Source organism: Tachyglossus aculeatus, chromosome X1, assembly GCF_015852505.1.
Source record: "Tachyglossus aculeatus isolate mTacAcu1 chromosome X1, mTacAcu1.pri, whole genome shotgun sequence".
Lineage (NCBI taxonomy): Eukaryota > Metazoa > Chordata > Mammalia > Monotremata > Tachyglossidae > Tachyglossus > Tachyglossus aculeatus.
The window spans coordinates 107,108,295-107,126,209 of NC_052101.1; the positions used below are offsets into that span (position 1 = coordinate 107,108,295).

General features: G+C 41.8%; 1 protein-coding gene and 1 non-coding gene across 3 annotated transcripts in view; both read left to right on the forward strand.

The window, feature by feature from the left end:
* LOC119950329 (contactin-3-like) overlaps positions 1 to 17,915 on the forward strand; it is a 281,892-nt gene that overhangs the window by 233,366 nt on the left and 30,611 nt on the right. For both annotated transcript variants that reach the window (XM_038772626.1, XM_038772625.1), the window contains exons 11-12: positions 503 to 630; positions 1,218 to 1,393. In XM_038772626.1, the coding sequence (XP_038628554.1) occupies positions 503 to 630; positions 1,218 to 1,393 (304 nt within the window). The remainder of the gene's footprint in view (positions 1 to 502; positions 631 to 1,217; positions 1,394 to 17,915) is intronic.
* On the forward strand, positions 7,834 to 7,971 carry LOC119920014. Its single transcript, XR_005447785.1, has one exon. It is a non-coding gene; the product is annotated as a small nucleolar RNA SNORA7 (small nucleolar RNA).

Below are 17,915 nucleotides of genomic sequence, written 5' to 3' on the forward strand. Positions count from 1 at the left end.
CTTACTCATCTGTTTCAGGAGGAGAAAATTGGAGGGACGGGTAAGTGGGCAAATTGAGACTGCTCCTGGGGACAGAGCAGGGAGAGATGGCATGAATTGAGTTACAATGCTGGCACTCTCTACTTCCTTTGACCTCTCTCCTCTCTCATTGCTCAAGGGGTTAGGGCAGAGGTGGCAGCATCCTTTCAGCTTTAGGCTCAGAAAAATGTCTTGCTCTCCTTGCAGTTTGTGGAAGAACGAACGAGAGCATATCTCTGCCGGCACTTCATCCATGAGGGCCATTAACTTTGTTGCCAATGGGTCCTACTTCTTTTAGTGAACCTTCACTGACGATCCGAAGAATCCTAGCATTATTGAAAATGTTATTTCAAACTGATAAGATACTAATATGTTCCAACTTTGAGACGCTGGTGTAGTAATGCCATTCTTGTGTGTGTTTTTAGCATTTATTTGAGAAATCTCTCAAATACCTTTACCCTATCTCACTGTAATTCCTTTTCAGAATAACTATTTTAAAAGAAGGAGAACTCAGAATAGCAAATGTGACTAAACTGGATATTGGAACTTATACCTGTGTGGCAGAGAACCCGTTTGGAGTAGCAAGTAGCACAACTAAACTAATAGTTGCAGGTATATTTTATTATTCATTTTTTAAAATGCAGATGACTTGGAATACCCTAGACAAAGGGGACCGTTACATTTCCCTTTCAGTGGGTGTATTGTGAAGTGTACCGATTCCAGCAGAATCAAATCATGTCTTAACAGGCACGGCTGTATCCAAATCTTAATTTTCAAGAACTATGCACTATGTTTCAAAACACAATGCTGGAATAAGTGGATCTTTTGCAGCAGTAGCTCTGCTTAGCCTGTTGGGCATCAGGTGCTAACCTAGGAGAGGGATAGAGGACCGAATTACAAATATGGACAGTTTCAAGGGTGTAACTATTCTACCATATGTCCGTATGAACTGAGTCCAGCACCCCTTATTTCCAGGCATCCTGCACCAGATTGTTCCCCAGTCCATGGCTTCGGAAAAATTTCTGAAAACAGGTGCCCACTGTTGCTGAGGTTCTCTGCTCCCCTGTCTCGTTTGAGCTGTCTGGATTGTGGAGGCTGTGCTATGTCCTTCTCCCAGGTGGTGAGACAGGGCGTATCTGGCACATTTGTTGAAATTGTTGAGATGCATCCATCCCTTTCTGTTGTCCTTTTCTTAATAGAGCCAACTAGGGTAATTTTGGCACCATCAAACATGGATGTTTCCGTTGGAGAGAGTGTGATCTTGCCGTGCCAAGTTCAGTACGATCCCCTGCTAGACATTATGTTCACGTGGTATTTAAATGGAGTCCCTGCAGATTTTAAAAAAGACGGATCTCACTTCGAGAAAGTAGGTGGGGTAAGTAATGAAAATTTATTTATCCTATCAAAGTCGTATGTGGCGTGGGCATGTTTTAAAGTGAGGAAATGATTGGACTTTTATTGTTTTCTCCAGTTTTGTTTTTGTTATCAAAATGAATGAAACTTTGCTCTTGGCAAAAAAGTCTATCATTTGCCATATGTACATGTCTTCCATTTACATTTTAGAATAGGTTTAATTGTTCAAATATGTGAAAGTCATTACTTTATATGAATCCTGTTCATATCCTGCATACAAAGCAGCAGCCTCATTATAAGTCAAGTCTTATTGCTCTCTGAGTCATTGAGAGTCACACCGAGTCCGAAGGTATATAAGAAGAGTATAGAACTTTGAAAAATATATACAGTTCGCAAGATTTTTTTAAGGATTTTCTTGATGAGAATCAGGCACCTGACAAATAGGAAATTGTTTGAATGGCAATTTCTGATATCTACAGTGTTGTTTTTAGGGCATTGTTTATGGGAAGAAGTGTGGCTTAGTGGAAAGAGTATAGGCCTGGTATTCAGAGGACCTGGGTTCCAATCCTGGTCCCACCACTTGCCTGCTGTGAGACCTTGGTCATATCACTTAACTTCTCTGTGCCTCAGTTACCTCAACTCTAAAATGAGGGTTAAGACTGTGATCCCTATCTGGGACAGGGACTGTGTCCCACCTGATTAATTTGTATCTACCCCAAGGCTTAGTGCATTGCCTGGCACATAGTAAGCACTTAGAAAATGCCATTAAGAAGAATACCATGATTGTCATTATTATCAGTACAACTCACGCATTCCATGTGCAACACTATGCAGAACAGGTGGGACATACAGTTTTTAAATAGTCAAGCTTTGCATTTCGAAGTCTATTTCCTCTCCCATTTTCAGAAATGTTGAGAGATGTAAGGAGGAGGAAAATGGGTGGGTATGAGGCCTGGAAATTTAAATGACTTACTGTGAATGATATTGTTACCAGAACCTGATTGACTTGATAATGAAAGGTCCAGTTCTTAATTTCCATTGTTCTCTTCTCACCGACCAGGGTGTGTATGAAAGTGCAAATAGCATCCGAATACCCGAAGCATCGGGATGGAGGAGAAGAGAATTATAGACTTTAAAATCCCCTACAGTTTGACAGTGCGGAGGGAGGGAGGAAGGCATGTCACCCACCTATACACACATGCACACACGAACACCCACACCCACTCCCCCGGCTGTGCTTGTGAATTTTCCAACACTGAGGGACCTTGGTTGGAGTATGATCAAGGTCACATTAAGAGCTGGTCCCTTGCATCTCCATCAGAGTCACTCACCTCTTTGATAGCATCACAAGGAACTTAGTAGAGGCAGTTACTTGCAGGAGAAAGGAGACTCCTTGGGTTAAGTTGGAGGATTTTACCCCCTCTGTGCTTGAGAAGGAGCTTTCCTTATGTCTTTCTGTGTTTCAAAGAGACATGACAGTATTTTCATGATATAAAAAGATAATAACAATAATAATAATGATAATGGCATTTATTAAGTGCTTACTATGTGCAAAGCACTGTTCTAAGCGCTGGTGAGGTTACAAGGTGATCAGGTTGTCCCACATGGGGCTCACAGTCTTAATCCCCATTTTACAGAGGAGGGAACTGAGGCACAGAGAAGTTAAGTGACTTGCCCAAAGTCACACAGCTGACAATTGGCAGAGCCGGGATTTGAACCCATGACCTCTGACTCCAAAGCCCATGCTCTTTCCACTGAGCCACGCTGCAGAAGCAGTATGGCTTAGTAGAAAGGGCCCGGGCCTGGAAATAAGAGGACCTGAGTTCTAATCCTGAATCTGCCACTTGCCTAGTCTATGGCCTTGGGTAATTCACTTAATTTCTCAGTGCCTCAGTTTCCTCATTTGTAAAATGGGGATTAGATCTTAATCCCTCCTACTTAGACTGTGAGCCCCATGTGGACAGGGATTGTGTTCAGCGTGTAGTACATTGCTTGCCACATAGTAAGTGCTTAACAGGAACTATAATTATTATCAGTCAGTCAATCAATCAATGGTATTTATTGAGCACTTACTGTGTGCAGAGCACTTTACTAAGCACTTGGGTGAGTATAGTACAACAGAGTTGACTATTATGGAAGAAGCAGTTCTAGACTGTAAGCCCGTTGTGAGCAGGGATTGTCTCTATTTCAGTATTGTACTTTCCAAGCACTTGGTCCAGTGCTCTGCACACAGTAAGTGCTCAATAAATAAAATCGAGTGAATGAAAGCAGCTATATAAGAGGCCCTGGGTGGGAGTAGATGTGGAGGGAAAAATAAGCCGAGAAATGCTACCTACGCTCTTATAAATAATTGAAATTAGTTCATTTATAAGGCAAATGCCTGCTTTAGCTTCCTTCCTTCCAGAGACTCAGAAGGGACAGTTGGCACTGTATGCCAATGGACTGTAGGCTGATCTGAGTTTTGAAGAAGTTAGTTTGGTGCGGTAACATACATTAGAAATGGTTGCTCAGGAGAAACAAATTTTCCAGCTTCACTAACAGTTTATCCATCTGAATCTGGGCGAGAAGAGGCTCTATTAGAATAAAAGGTCTATGAGTCATTATGAAATTACAGCTAGGCCATCCAAAAGGCCATTCAGATCTAAGCGCAAATACGATGCAGAAGGGAGAAGGAGTAGGGAAAATGAGCGCTTAGTCGGGGAAGGCCTCTTGTAGGAGATGTGATTTTAATAAGACTTTGAAGGTGGGGAGAGTAGTGGTCTGTCGTAAATACGGAGGGAGAGGGAGTTGGAAGGTAAAATCAGTAAAATAAAGCTTTTTTTGTGTGTTGCCCCTTTTATGCACTCTAAATATAATTGCTTCTATTTACTTTCTTTTCAGTGAAGGTTTTTTCTCTTGTATTTTTGGTCTGGGAAAGAGGGAAGACTGCTTTCTCAAAAATCAATTATTTAAGACAATACAGCTGCGATGATGTGGTTTGAAAAGATTTTTACAATTCAGGTATATTAAAACATCAAAATGTGTTAAAATGAAATACTAGTTAGCATCAACTGTCTAGGCCTAGCTGTTAATTGATGATTTACAAAACTGTAGTTGTTGATCAACTAAGCACCCCATAAATGATTCATATGAAATTTCTCAAGCAGATTGACACATGACTTCTAATAACCTCCTTATACTTTCTGATCTTGTCTGAAGGGATAGATGATGCACTTACAATGGTTATTATGAGAATAAGTGAGAGGAGTCATGTACGATGATGAGAGTAAAAAATATTCAGTCAGCTCAGTGTGTCTGCTTCTCATATTGTGGGACACAGTCATGGATTTTTAGAGTTTCATTTGGGGTCCAGAGCCTCCTACCAAGTGCAACAGCATAGAATGAATGTGTGCAAATTAGATCCTTAAATTTTAAAACCAATTCATGAAATGTAAATTCACTATTCGCTCCAATGGGCATAGATGCTTCATTCCTGCTTTATCTCCCACGGCTTGAAGTTTCATTTTACAATTGTTATTGCAGCACTGTATGTATAAAGCAAACAGTTATGGACATCAATGGTGCAGATCCAATCCCGTTGTAACTCCAAAGGAATGATAATGTGTGCTGTTGCCTAGGTTTTTGTGACCAGTGGTAGTTGTACAATGGCTTCATTTTTGGTGCGAGTAAAATATGGGTTTTTCCCAAAGGGCCATCAGCTCTTCTCTTCAGACCTAATACTGCCAGCATGCTGCCTATTATCCAAAAGGTAATAATAATAATAATAATGGCATTTATTAAGCGCTGACTACGTGCAAAGCACTGTTCTAAGCGCTGGGGAGGTTACAAGGTGATCAGGTTGTCCCACGGGGGGCTCACAGTCTTCATCCCCATTTTAGAGATGAGGTAACTGAGGCACAGAGAAGTGAAGTGACTTGCCCAAAGTCACACAGCTGACAACTGGCAGAGCCGGGATTTGAACCCATGACCTCTGACTCCAAAAGCCTGTGCTCTTTCCCACTGAGCCACGGGTACTTAAGCAGTATGATGAATGGCAGTTGGTAGAGGGGTTGAGGGGAATTTGAGGTGTATCAGGCAAATCCAGCTCAGTGGCAGAGATCCCTATTCCTCAGTTACTTCAGATGGGATAAAATTCAAATCATTCATAATTCAACAACTACTATAATAAGCATCCATCTATTCACCTAGCATTAAACCATTGTCATGCCAGATATAAACTGCACTGGACTGCTTTAGTCCTAACCTTTACCCAACTCATATCCTAAGCCTTACTCTTATCCTAAACCTAATCATAATACTTCCTTAACCCTAACCCTTGTTATATTTGCCCCATTGAAATGTAAGCCTTTCGTGGGCAAGGAACATATCTCATGGCTCTGTTGGATTTTCCCAGCACTTAGTGCAGTCATTGTAGAAGCAGCATGGCAGAGTGGATAGCGCACAAGACTGGGAGTCAGAAGGTCATGGGTTCTAATCCTGGCTCCGCCACTTATGTGCTGTGTGACCTTGGGCAGATCACAACTTCTCTGTGCCTCAGTTACCTCATCTGTAAAATGGGGATGGAGACTGTGAGCTCCACATGGGACAGGGACTGTGTCCAACCTGATTTGCCTGTATCCACCCCAGTGCTTAGTACAATGCCTGGCACATAGTAAGCGCTTAACAAATACCATAATAATAATTATTATTATTATTACCCACTGGTTAATAAACATCATTACTTCTACTCCTCCTACTGCTACTACTACAACTACCACTTCCACTAAGAACTGACCTTCAACAATATGACATTGTGGTTGTTACATTCTTGTCAAGCCTGAGCATGAGTTGCCTGCTTGTTGATTATATATTTACTGGCTCATTTTGGAGATCATTGACCTTTCCTTTGTTTTACCAGCCCTTTTTATTCTCTTTGTCTTTCCCTTCATTTTGTCCCTGACATTATACCTCGTCCCCTAAAACAAATTTTAGAATATTATTTTAAAATAACGTATTTGAAATCAAAAGATTGAACTATACACACAGGATGCCTTTCCTTTTTTAACCATGACATATCCTCATTGAACTTTCCATGTTGCACGTTCCATCTGTTGAACACCCTCCCCAGAAATACTCTTTATCTCTTGAGGAGAATAGCTAAGTTAAGGATATTGGTTGTATATGCTACCTGGATCATTTTTCTTAGAAACTGTTCTGGGCACATATCTCCACTCTTCAAAACCTCCAATGGTTCCCCATCCACCACCACATCAAACAGAAACTCCTTACCACAGGCTTTAAGGTGCTTGGTGTCCTGTCCCCTTTTTACATAACCTCCCTAATCTCCGACTACAACATAGCCCACACACTTCACTCTTTTAACACCACCTTACTCGCTGTACCTTGATCTCACCTGTCTCGCCACTGGCCCCTTGCCCACATCCTCCCTAGGGCCCTGAAACTCCCTCTACATACATATCCAACAGACTACCATTTTCCCCTCCTTTAAAGCCCTACCAAAATCATTAGATCTTCTCCAAGAAGTCTTCCCTGACTAACCTTTCATTTCCCTACCCTATTCGCCCTTCCTTCTGCATCGTCTCTGCATTCGACTATTTATCCCTTAAGCACTTTGATACTCATCCCATCCCCACAGCACTTATGCACATATCCTTATACTCTGTTGCTTCCCCTACATCATCATCATCATCATCATCAATCGTATTTATTGAGCGCTTACTATGTGCAGAGCACTGTACTAAGCGCTTGGGAAGTACAAATTGGCAACATATAGAGACAGTCCCTACCCAACAGTGGGCTCACAGTCTAAAAGGGGGAGACAGAGAACAAAACCAAACATACTAACAAAATAAAATAAATGGAATAGATATGTACAAATAAAATAAATAAATAAATAGAGTAAAAAAAATATGTACAAACATATATACATATATACAGGTGCTGTGGGGAAGGGAAGGAGGTAAGATGGGGGGGATGGAGAGGGGGACGAGGGGGAGAGGAAGGAAGGGGCTCAGTCTGGGAAGGCCTCCTGGAGGAGGTGAGCACTCAGCATGGCCTTGAAGGGAGGAAGAGAGCTAGCTACAGTTCTGTAAATCATCAATTAACAGCCAGGCCTAGACAGTTGATGCTAACTAGTATTTCATTTTAACACATTTGACAGGTGAGTTTTGACTTGTATCAGATTGCCTTCCATTCGCTGGTCACTGCCTAAGCTAGGAATGGAATGGATATGCCTCTGCTTGACTCTCCCTCCCCTAGTCGAAACTGGTAGATTACTGGAAGCTCTCCAAGTGTGACCCTGAAAGGGGCCCCTATCGGTAATTTATTTTAATTTTTGTCTTCCCCACTGGATTGTAAACTCCTGGAGGGTAAGGATCATGACTATAAACTCTATTGTGCATTATTGTTATTATTCTCATCATTATCATCAGGTACTTGTTTAGCACTTACTTGTGTCAAGCCCCCCTCTCGGGACTGCACCTGGAGAGTTTCCAGTACTCTACCAGTCTCGGCTATGGGAGGGAGATTCAAGCAGAGGCCTACCCATTCCATTCCTAGCTTGGGTAGTGGCTAGCGAGTGGAAGGCAATCTGCTACAAGTCAAAACTCACCTTGATGTGCAGCAGCAGTATGGAAGAGAGTGAAGGGTGGTGACTCAGGTTTACTGCACGGAAGAAGGCAGTGGTAAAATGTTTCCATATTTTTACTAAGAAAACTCTAGCGTTACACTACCGGAACGATTGCAGATGGCCTTGGGGTGTTCTGGGAGAGATATGTTCATGGAGTCGCTGTGGGTCAGAGATGACTTGACGGCGTAAGGCGATGTGTCAAGCATTTTTCTAAGCTCTAGGGTAGATACAAAGTTTATCTGGTTGAATACAGTCCCTGTTCCACATAGGGCTCACAGTCTAAGTAGGAGGATGAACAAGTATTCCCAAGGGTTTTGTTCTATGCGCTGCATACAGTATGCATTCTAAAAATACCATTGATTGATTGATTGATGGCAAATTGGCAGCAGTCAAAAAAAATCATGGTCTCTGCATGCACCTTAAAGGTACATGCTCTGCATACAATAAGCACTTAATAAATACGATTAATTGATTAATCATGTGTTACATATCAGTCAGCTAATGTCAGGAAGATTTAATAGTTTTTTGGGGCCCAATTCTTAAAAGCATGGCTGTAAAGCCTAAAATTGAGTTGGTATAATCAGGGACAGGTTTTATTTTTAAGCAATTGCACCCTTGTGAATGCCTCTTAATTGACACTGAGGCTTCCACAATTGGCAGCTGCCAAATCTTGCATTCCTCTTTTCCTCACTTCCTCCTGATCACCATCTTTCTAGATGCTGGGGCCTTCCCCGAGGCCATCTGAGGGTGGGATGATGGGAAGTGCTAGAGAGTGGAAAAGCCTGCTGATGCTAAGTTCCCCTCGAAGGTCTGGGAAATGTGACTAGTAGAATGTAGCTGTATAAGCGGGAGACCTGTCTAAATAATACAATCTCCATCAACCTTGTCTTGCACTCTGTTGAATTGTACCCTCCCAAGCACTAAGTATAGTGCTCTGCACACAGTAAGCACACAGTAAATCCCACCTATTGATTGATTGACTCTAGCTCTGTTCCTAATGCCCCACCACAACTGTCTTGTACTGGGTAATAAAGGAATGGAGTGGAGAACTTAGCATGTTACTCGGCAGCTTCCAATGCCCAAGGAATCAGGACCTAGGAAGTATATGAAACAGTGGTCATCATAGCCACCCAACGTGGCCCTAAAATGTCCCTTGAGGGACAAGGGAGCATGGCTAATTTCTTTCTCAGTGTTTAGTACAATGCCCCAGAACACAGCAAGCACTTCACAAAAAGCAGAAGCAGCGTGGCTCAGTGGAAAGAGCTTTTGGAGTCAGAGGTCATGGGTTCAAATCCCAGCTCTGCCAACTGTCAGCTGTGTGACTTTGGGCAAGTCACTTCACTTCTCTGTGCCTCAGTTACCTCATCTGTAAAATGGGGATTAAGACTGTGAGCCCCCCGTGGGACAACCTGACCTTGTAGCCTCCCCAGTGCTTAGAACAGTGCTTTGCACATAGTAACTGCTTAATAAATACCATCATCATTACTATTACTATTATTACTACTTTGCCATGCCCTAACCCATCTAGACACCAGTCATTTTTTAGGTGGGTGTAATGTAAGGCAAGCTAATCCTCCTCTCTAAGTTTTTTAATGATTTCAATTAAAAATTTATATTTGTTTTCAAAGCTCCATTCATTTTCAGTAAAAATGGTATACATTTGTCTGCAGTAATTCAGACACTACGGCCCGAGCTGAAATGTGAACTGATAGTTTGTGTTGGCTGCAATTGCTTTGATTATTTACCTTTGGTTTTGTGCATTTATTTTGTTTAATTGCATTTAATCAATTTCCCAACACAACAAAAAATAAAAGAGAATGTAATTAGGCCAACTCAAATAGATTAAATCACTTTTGTAGATGAGTTTATTCAAGTTTGACATAAATATAATGGATATTTGTTTCTAAATAGCAGTATTACCATATCTCAAAAATCCAAATACTGGGATTTCCTCTTCATATAGCATTACAGAAATGGCTATTTAGTGTGCAGAGCATTAGAATTCCATTTTTTGAGGCTAGCTGATCCTGATTGGTTGGAGGTTTATAGTGCGCTTAGCTAGCTGTATGAATATTTAGTTTTATTCCTGAATTTTGATATTTTTGCCTCGAGGCCTTTGGTTAATGGGTACAAATCTAATGAACCAAATGAACAATGAGAAAAGTGATTATGATAGTGTACATTTTTTTCTCCTGAAATGTTAGAGGTTGAACACTGTAGAAATGAAATCAGTACTCTACATTGTAGGACTTAATGATTAATAATTAAGTTTAATTGATGTACCTGAGAAAAATGGGAAAGATACATGCTTCTATTGCAGCTCTTCTAATTTTTTGAACATTTTCCGGAGTTTGAGGTAGATTATCTGTCCTGCCTTAAGGAGGCCGTCTTTGATTTTACATACTGTTTTCCTTTTCATTGATTTAAGTATTTTAGATCAAACTTTTGCTAGCCAGAACAGTGTATTGATAGGCAAGAAGTGATACTGAATGAAGGTTTCATCACGTTTTATCATTTTCAATGTGACTTTGAATAAAAAAATGAAATCTCCTTTCCTGTGATTATAGAAGCATGTTCGGCATAAAACTCTGTGTAGGGTTATGAGAAACAAGGTGTTGTGAGAAATCTTATGGAGACTGTAAGCTGGTTGTGGGCAGGGAACATTTTGTCATTTCTGTTGTACTGTTCCAAGCACTTAGTATAGTGCTCTGCACATAGTAAGCACTCAATAAACTCATGAACAAACCACTGACTCTTATCCAATGAATTTAGCACTGAAAAGTACAGCTAGAATTCCAATTTCTTTTCAGCAAGGTTTAGGACATGGGTGGCCTTGAATAAGTTCTTTATTTGTGCATCTCTTAAAAATTCCTTTCCAAGCCTCCACTCATAACAGTTGAGATTTCACAATAAATATGCTTGTATCTACTGTGACTCCTTCTTGGGCAGATGTGTAAATTCAAAGGCCACACCCATGGAAGTTTACCTAAGGAAACAATAGAGCTAGAGCGATGGAAATTTGGAATTGGAAATTTGAAACGAAGCCAAAGAAAAGGCACTTGTATATGCCCTAGAAGAAAGACATATAATATAGTGTGGGCCTACTAACGTAGCAGCCGAAGAAAAATGAAACGAATCCAAGAACCCGGGACAGGACAGGGGAAGGATCCAGAAAGAAGACTGAGATTGTCAATTCAGAGCAAGGCTGGAAGAGTAAGTTGGAAGAGAGTGGAATACAGAGGAAAGAGGAAAACTATATTTAGTTACAGAAGAAATGGAAAAGATGAATCAAGGCAAAACCAATGCCATATAGGTAGACACGGAAATGGAAAAAGAGAAAAGATCCCCACAGTAACAGACTTATTAAATGTCACTCCACAGTAAACTGCAGTGATTTAACCCATCTCCTGATCATTATCAGCAGCATTTGGGTGATTTTGGTGTACATAGCATTGAAGGAGGCACTTGGGAACGCTCAGTATTCATAAAAAGCATAGCCCCAGTCCTCAACAGGCTTACAATCGATGGGTAGTACACCAGTAACCTACAGAATATGGAAAATTCAAAAAACAGATAAGTTTTTTTTTCTATCTTGGGAAATTTATTATCATGGCAATACCTTTTAGCCAAGTATAATTTGGTTAAACTGTTAATAGACTTTTTTGGTTACTTAAGCTTAGAATGTGCTGTGAGCAGGTGTATTAACAATAATTATGGTATTTGTTAAGTGCTTACTATGTGCCAAGCACTGTTCTAAGCCCTGGGGTAGATAGAAGGTAATCAGGTTGTCCCACGTGGGGCTCTGGGGCAACCGGGAGAATTTACCTGATGTTGCCATATTTTCACCGGAGGTATGACTATTTGCCTGTTGTTGCTGATCGGGAATGGTCACACCTCCAGTAAAAACATAGCACTGCACATCCAATTCAATTGTATTTATTGAGAGCTTACTGTGTGCAGAGCATTGTATTAAGCACTTGAAAGAGTACAATGTAACAGACACATTCCCTACCCATAACCAGTTTTCAATCTAGAGCTTGCAGTCGCATGACCCTGAACTATAGAAAGATCACCTGAGAAAGACTTCCTGAAATCACTGAGATGTTGCTATTCCTAGAGAATTACCAAGAGTACATAGGGTGTGGTAAGATGCCTTCCCTGTTAAGCCTAGCAAAGAATGCACATTTATCTTCTTGATCTATTGGTGGTATTTACTGAGCACTTACTGTGTGTCCAGAGCACTGTAATCCACCCTTTTCTGTACATCCAAACTGCTTCCATGTTAATACAATCACTTATGAGAAGGAGTGTGGCTCAGTGGAAAGAGCACGGGCTTGGGAATCAGAGGTCAAGGGTTCTAATCCCAGCTCCGCCACTTGTCAACTGTGTGACTTGGGGCAAGTCACTTTACTTCTCTGTGCCTCAGTTTCCTCATCTGTAAAATGGGGACAAAGAATGTGAGCCCCATGTGGGACAACCTGATTACCTTGTATCCCCCCAGTGCTTAGAACAGTGCTTTGCACATAGTAAGTGCTTAACAAATGCCATTATTATCATTATTATTATTTTTATTATCCTATTCTGCCTTGATTACTGTATCAGCCTCCTTGCTGACCTCCCAGCCTCCCGTCTCTCCCCACATCAGTCCAGGTTTCATTCTGCTGCCTGGATAATTTTTCTAAAAAAACATTCAGGACATGTTTTCCCACTCCTCAAGAAACTCCAGTAGTTGCCCATCCACCTCCGCATCAAACAAAAACTCCTCACCATTGGCTTCAAAGCACTCAATCACCTTGCCCTCTCCCACCTCACCTCACTACTCTCCTACTCCAACCCAGCCCGCACACTTTACTCTTCTGATACTAATCTTCTCACTGTAGCTCAATCTTGTTTATCTGGCTGCCGACCCCTCGCACAAATCCTGCCTCTGGCCTGAAATGCCCTCCCTTCTCAAATCTGACAATTACCCTCCCCCCCTCAATGCCTTATTGAAGGCACATCTCCTTCCAGAGGCCTTCCCTAACTAAGCCCTCCTTCCCCCTTTCTCCCACTCCCTTCTGTGTCACCCTGACTTGCTCCCTTATATATCCCCCCTCCCAGCCCCACGGCACTCCTGTACATATCTGTAATTTATGTATTTATATTAATCTCCATCTCCCCCCCACCCCAGACTGTAAACTCATTGTGGGCAGGGAATGTGTCCGTTTATTGTTATTTTTTACTCTCCCAAGTGCTTAGTACAGTGCTCTGCACACAGTAAGTGCTCAATAAATACGATTGAATGAATGAATGAATGAATGAAAAGCTTAGGAGAGTAAAGTACAATAATGTTGATAGACACAATTCCTGTCCACAAGGAGCTCGCAGTCTAGATCTCTCTGTGGATTGCATAGGGGTCGAAGAAAATCACTCCACATTTTGAATTTAATAGACTGCTCATCAAGATCCTCTAATACCACTTGTTCAGACAACCAAGTGACAACTGAAATTGTTAATCGGTCAGTAAAATTAAAAGCAATTACAATGCTGCTGCAAATTCTCATGTTTCAAAGGCTGCCAATATTTCTGGGCTTTGGGTCAGTAGTGAGTCAGAATAAAGGCAACCTTGCTGTTGCTTTGAATGTCCCCAGTAGCAAAGATTTAATTTGCTTAGCCCAAGATGCAAATGTAAGGTCACTTCACTTGCTACTTCTCTTGGGAATCTTGACAGTTGAGATTAGCAACCCTGTTTCAGAAGTGCTATGTCATTCAGAGTAATTTCAGGCATCCAGAAATGATTTACACGGAATGCCAGTGTTTAACTGGCAGAAGGGTGATGTGATGAATGAAGAATATGGAAGTTATACATGGGGTTTACAGTAGTGAAAAGGAGGCAGTGCTACCTATTCAGCTTTGTCGTCACATAGCAGTTTAAGTGTTTCGCAATAGAAAAATTATGCTCTGTGACAGTCCTGCAGGAGCATTTTGTTCAGAATGCTTGGTTCAGGATTCGTTTTTACTGATAGTTTGTCATGCTGAAGGTAAATGTTGAATCTGAATCTCTGGCAGGAGGTTTCCTTAATCCAGGCTTGACTTTGTAACCTTGACTTTTTGAGATTTTTCTAGAAATCAGTGTTACAGACATCGTCTCATGAAACTCAGACTTTAAGATTCTTGTGGACAGGGATGGTGTCTACCAACTGTATTATACTTTCCCAAGAGCTTAATACAGTGCTCTACACACAGCAGGTGCTCAAAATAAATACCATTAATTGACTGAAAAACAATTGGCTGATTATCCTTATGTTGTAGGAATGATGGTTTCAAATATTTTTCCCCATTTTTAATGTTAAAAGATTTAAAATACAATTTAAACTTCTTTCGAGGGAAGTAGCATGGCCAGGAGAGGACATGGGTTCTAATCCCCACTCTGCAGTTACCTGCTGTGTGAGCTTGGGCAAGTCACTTCACTTCTCTGGGCCTCAATCCTCTCATCTACAAAATGGGGATTCAATACCTATTCTCCCTCCTACTTAGACTGTGAGCTCCATTTGTGACCTGATTATCTTGTATCTGCATCAGCACTTAGTACAGTGCTTGGAATACATTAAGTGCTTAACAAATACCACAACTGAAAGCAGTTGGGAAGAAGCCTTTGGAAAGTAACCTTGGCATTGTCCTCAATTCACCTCTCTCATAGAACTCATATATTCATTCTGTCACCAAATCCTGTCAGTTCTACCTTCACATCATTAAAATCCACCCTTTGTCCTCTCTATCCAAACTGCTGCTACATTTATCCAAGCATTTATCCTATCCCACCTAGACTACTGCATGTGCCTCCTCGTTGACCACCCTGTCTCTTGTCTCTCCCCACTCCAGTGCATACTTTACTCTGCTGCCCTGATCATTGTTTTCTAAAAAAACAATCAGTCCATGTCTCTCCACTCCTCAAGAACCTCCAGTGTTTGGCCATTCACCTCCGCATCAAACGGAATCTCCAAACCAATGGTTTTAAAGCATTCAAACACTTTGCCCCCTTCTACCTTACCTCACTTGTCTCCTACTACAGCCCAACCCACACGCTTTACTCCTTTAGCGCCAACTTTCTCACTGTGTCCCACTGACCCCTTTCCCACATCCTTCTTCTGGCGTGGAATGCCCTCCCCATCCATTTAGGCCAAGCTACCACTCTCCCCACCTTCAAAACCTTAATAAGGTCACATCTCCTCCAAGAAGCCTTCCCCCATTAATCCCTCTTTCCCCGGACTCCCTCTCCCTTCTGTGTCATCTTTGTATTTGGATCCATCCCTTTTGGACATTTGGGATTCACCCCACCCTAAGTGCTTCAGTGCTTATGAACATATCTGTAAATTATTTATTATTATGAATGTCTGTCTCCCCCTCTACACTCTAAGGGAGAGGCAGGGGATGTGTCTACCAACTCTGTTATATTGTACTCGCCCAAGCACTTAGTACTGTGCTCTGCACACAGTAAGTACTCAGTAAATACCATTGGTTGATTGATTCTCCTTGAAATATTATCCAGGCTTGGCTTCACTGAAACTCTCCTCTCCTGGGTCTCCTCTCATCTCTCTAACCTTTCCTTCAGAGGTTAGCCTTCCTTTTCTCTTTCGCAGGCTCCTCCTCTGCCTCCTTCCCTCTAACAGTGGGAGGCCTCCGAAGCTCAGTTCTGGGTCTCCTTTTATTCTCCATCTACAACCACTCCCTTGGAGAACTCATTTGCTCCCATGGCTTCACTTTCCACCTCTACATGGATGATTCCCAAATCTACTTCTCCAGCCCTGACCTCCTTCCTTATCTGCAGTCCTGTATTTACTCCATGCCTTCAGGACATCTCTTCTGGGTTGTCATATCTACACCTCAAACTTAACATATCCAAAACAGAATGGCTAATCTTGCCACGCAAACTCTGTCTTTTTCCTGACTTTTACATCACTGTAGACAACACCACCATTCTTCCTGACTCTCCCTGACAAACCCCTACCCTTGGCATTATTCTGGACTCATCCCTCCTATTAAACACACATATTCAATCCTTCACCAAATCCTGTCGGTTCCACTTTCACAGCATCGCAAAACCCTGCCTTTCCTCTCCATCCAAACTGCTACTACTTTGATTCAAGCAGTTATAGCTCACCTTGACTCCTCAGCCTCCTCACTGACCTCCCTGCCTCTCCATTCCAGTCCATACTCTGCTGCCCAGACTATTTTTCTCAAAAAGTTCTATCCATCTCTCCCCACTCCTCAAGAACCTCCAGTGGTTGCCCATCCACTTCTGCATTAAACAGAAATTCCTTACTATTGGATACAAAACACTCAATCGCCATAGAGTTCCTACTATAACAGAGTCCGTACATTTTGTTCCTCCAATAATAATAATGATAATGATAGTGGTATTTGTTAAGTGCTTACTATGTGCCAGGCACTGTACTGTCAACTGACTCACTGTACCTCAATCTCATTTATTTTGCCACTGACTCTTCCCCATGTCCTCTCTCTATCCTGGAACTCCCTCCGTTCTCACATACCAAAGACCACTTCCTTCCCCACCTTAAAAGTACTTATTAAAAATCATATCTCTTCCAAGAGGCCTTCCCTGATTAAGCCATTTCCCCCCCTACTCTCTTTCCCTTCTGTGTTGTCTATGCACTTATATCTTTACCCTTTAAGCACCGGATAATCAGTTCACCCTCAGTCCCACAGCACTTATGTACTAATCTGTAAATTATTCATTTATTTCGACGTCTGTCTCCCACTCTAGACCGTGAGCTCCTCATGAGCCAGGAACCCGCCTCCCAACTCTGTTTTATTGTACTCTCCTAAGTGCTTTGTAGAGTGCTCTGCATACAGTGAGCATTCAATAAATATCATTGATAGATTGATAGCTGTCAATCAAAATTTATACCCGTCTTCCCACTGTACACTTCTACTGATATTTACTTTAGATTGAAAAGAAAACGCACCATAATATACTCAATCGAGAATAAGCAACACCAAGAGCAATATTTGAGGAGTCCTATAAAGTCATAGGAAGTTTGATTCAATTCATTAGGCCTCAAAAGTAATTCATGATAGCGCCTGGAAAACCCACACTGGAAATTCTACCGTCAATTAAAAATTCAGATATGTGCATGAGCCCTTTGTAATTTCACCGACTTTTTAATGTGAGATTGCTTAACGGGTTTCCCAATTAACATAGCCCATTATTCCTTTGGCACTGTTTTATTAATTTATCTGGAATAAACTGAATTGCAGTTTGTGATTATGGGCAGGGAACATGTCTACCAATTCTGTTGGGTTGAACTCTCCCAAGTGCTTAGTATAGTGCTCTGCACACCGTAAGTGGTCAACAAAAACTCCTCACTTTTGTATATAAAGCCCTCAATCACATTGCCCCTGCCTATCTTACTCGCTATTCTACTACAACCCAGCCCGCACACTTTTCTCCTCTAAAGCTAACCTTCTCACTATGCCTCGAACTCATCTATTCATTCACTCATTCAATCGTATTTATTGAGCACTTACTGTGTGCAGAGCACTGTACAAAGCGCTTGGGAAGTGCAAGTTGGCAACATATAGAGACAGTCCCTACCCAACAGCGGGCTCACAGTCTAGAAGACGGGCTCACAGTCGATCTCACCGCCAACCCTTTGCCCATGTCCTGCCTCTGGCCTGGAATGCCCTCGCTCCTCAAATCTAATAGAAAATCACTCTCCACTCCTTCAAAGCCATATTGAGGGCACATCTCCTCCAAAAGACCTTCTCTGGCTAAGCCCCCCTTCCTCTTCTCCCACTCGCTTCTGGGTCGTCTTGACTCCCTCCCTTTGTTCATCTCCCCTCCCAGCCCCACAGCACTTGTGTACATAACTGTAATTTATTTATATTAATGTCTGTCTCCCCACCTGTAGACTGT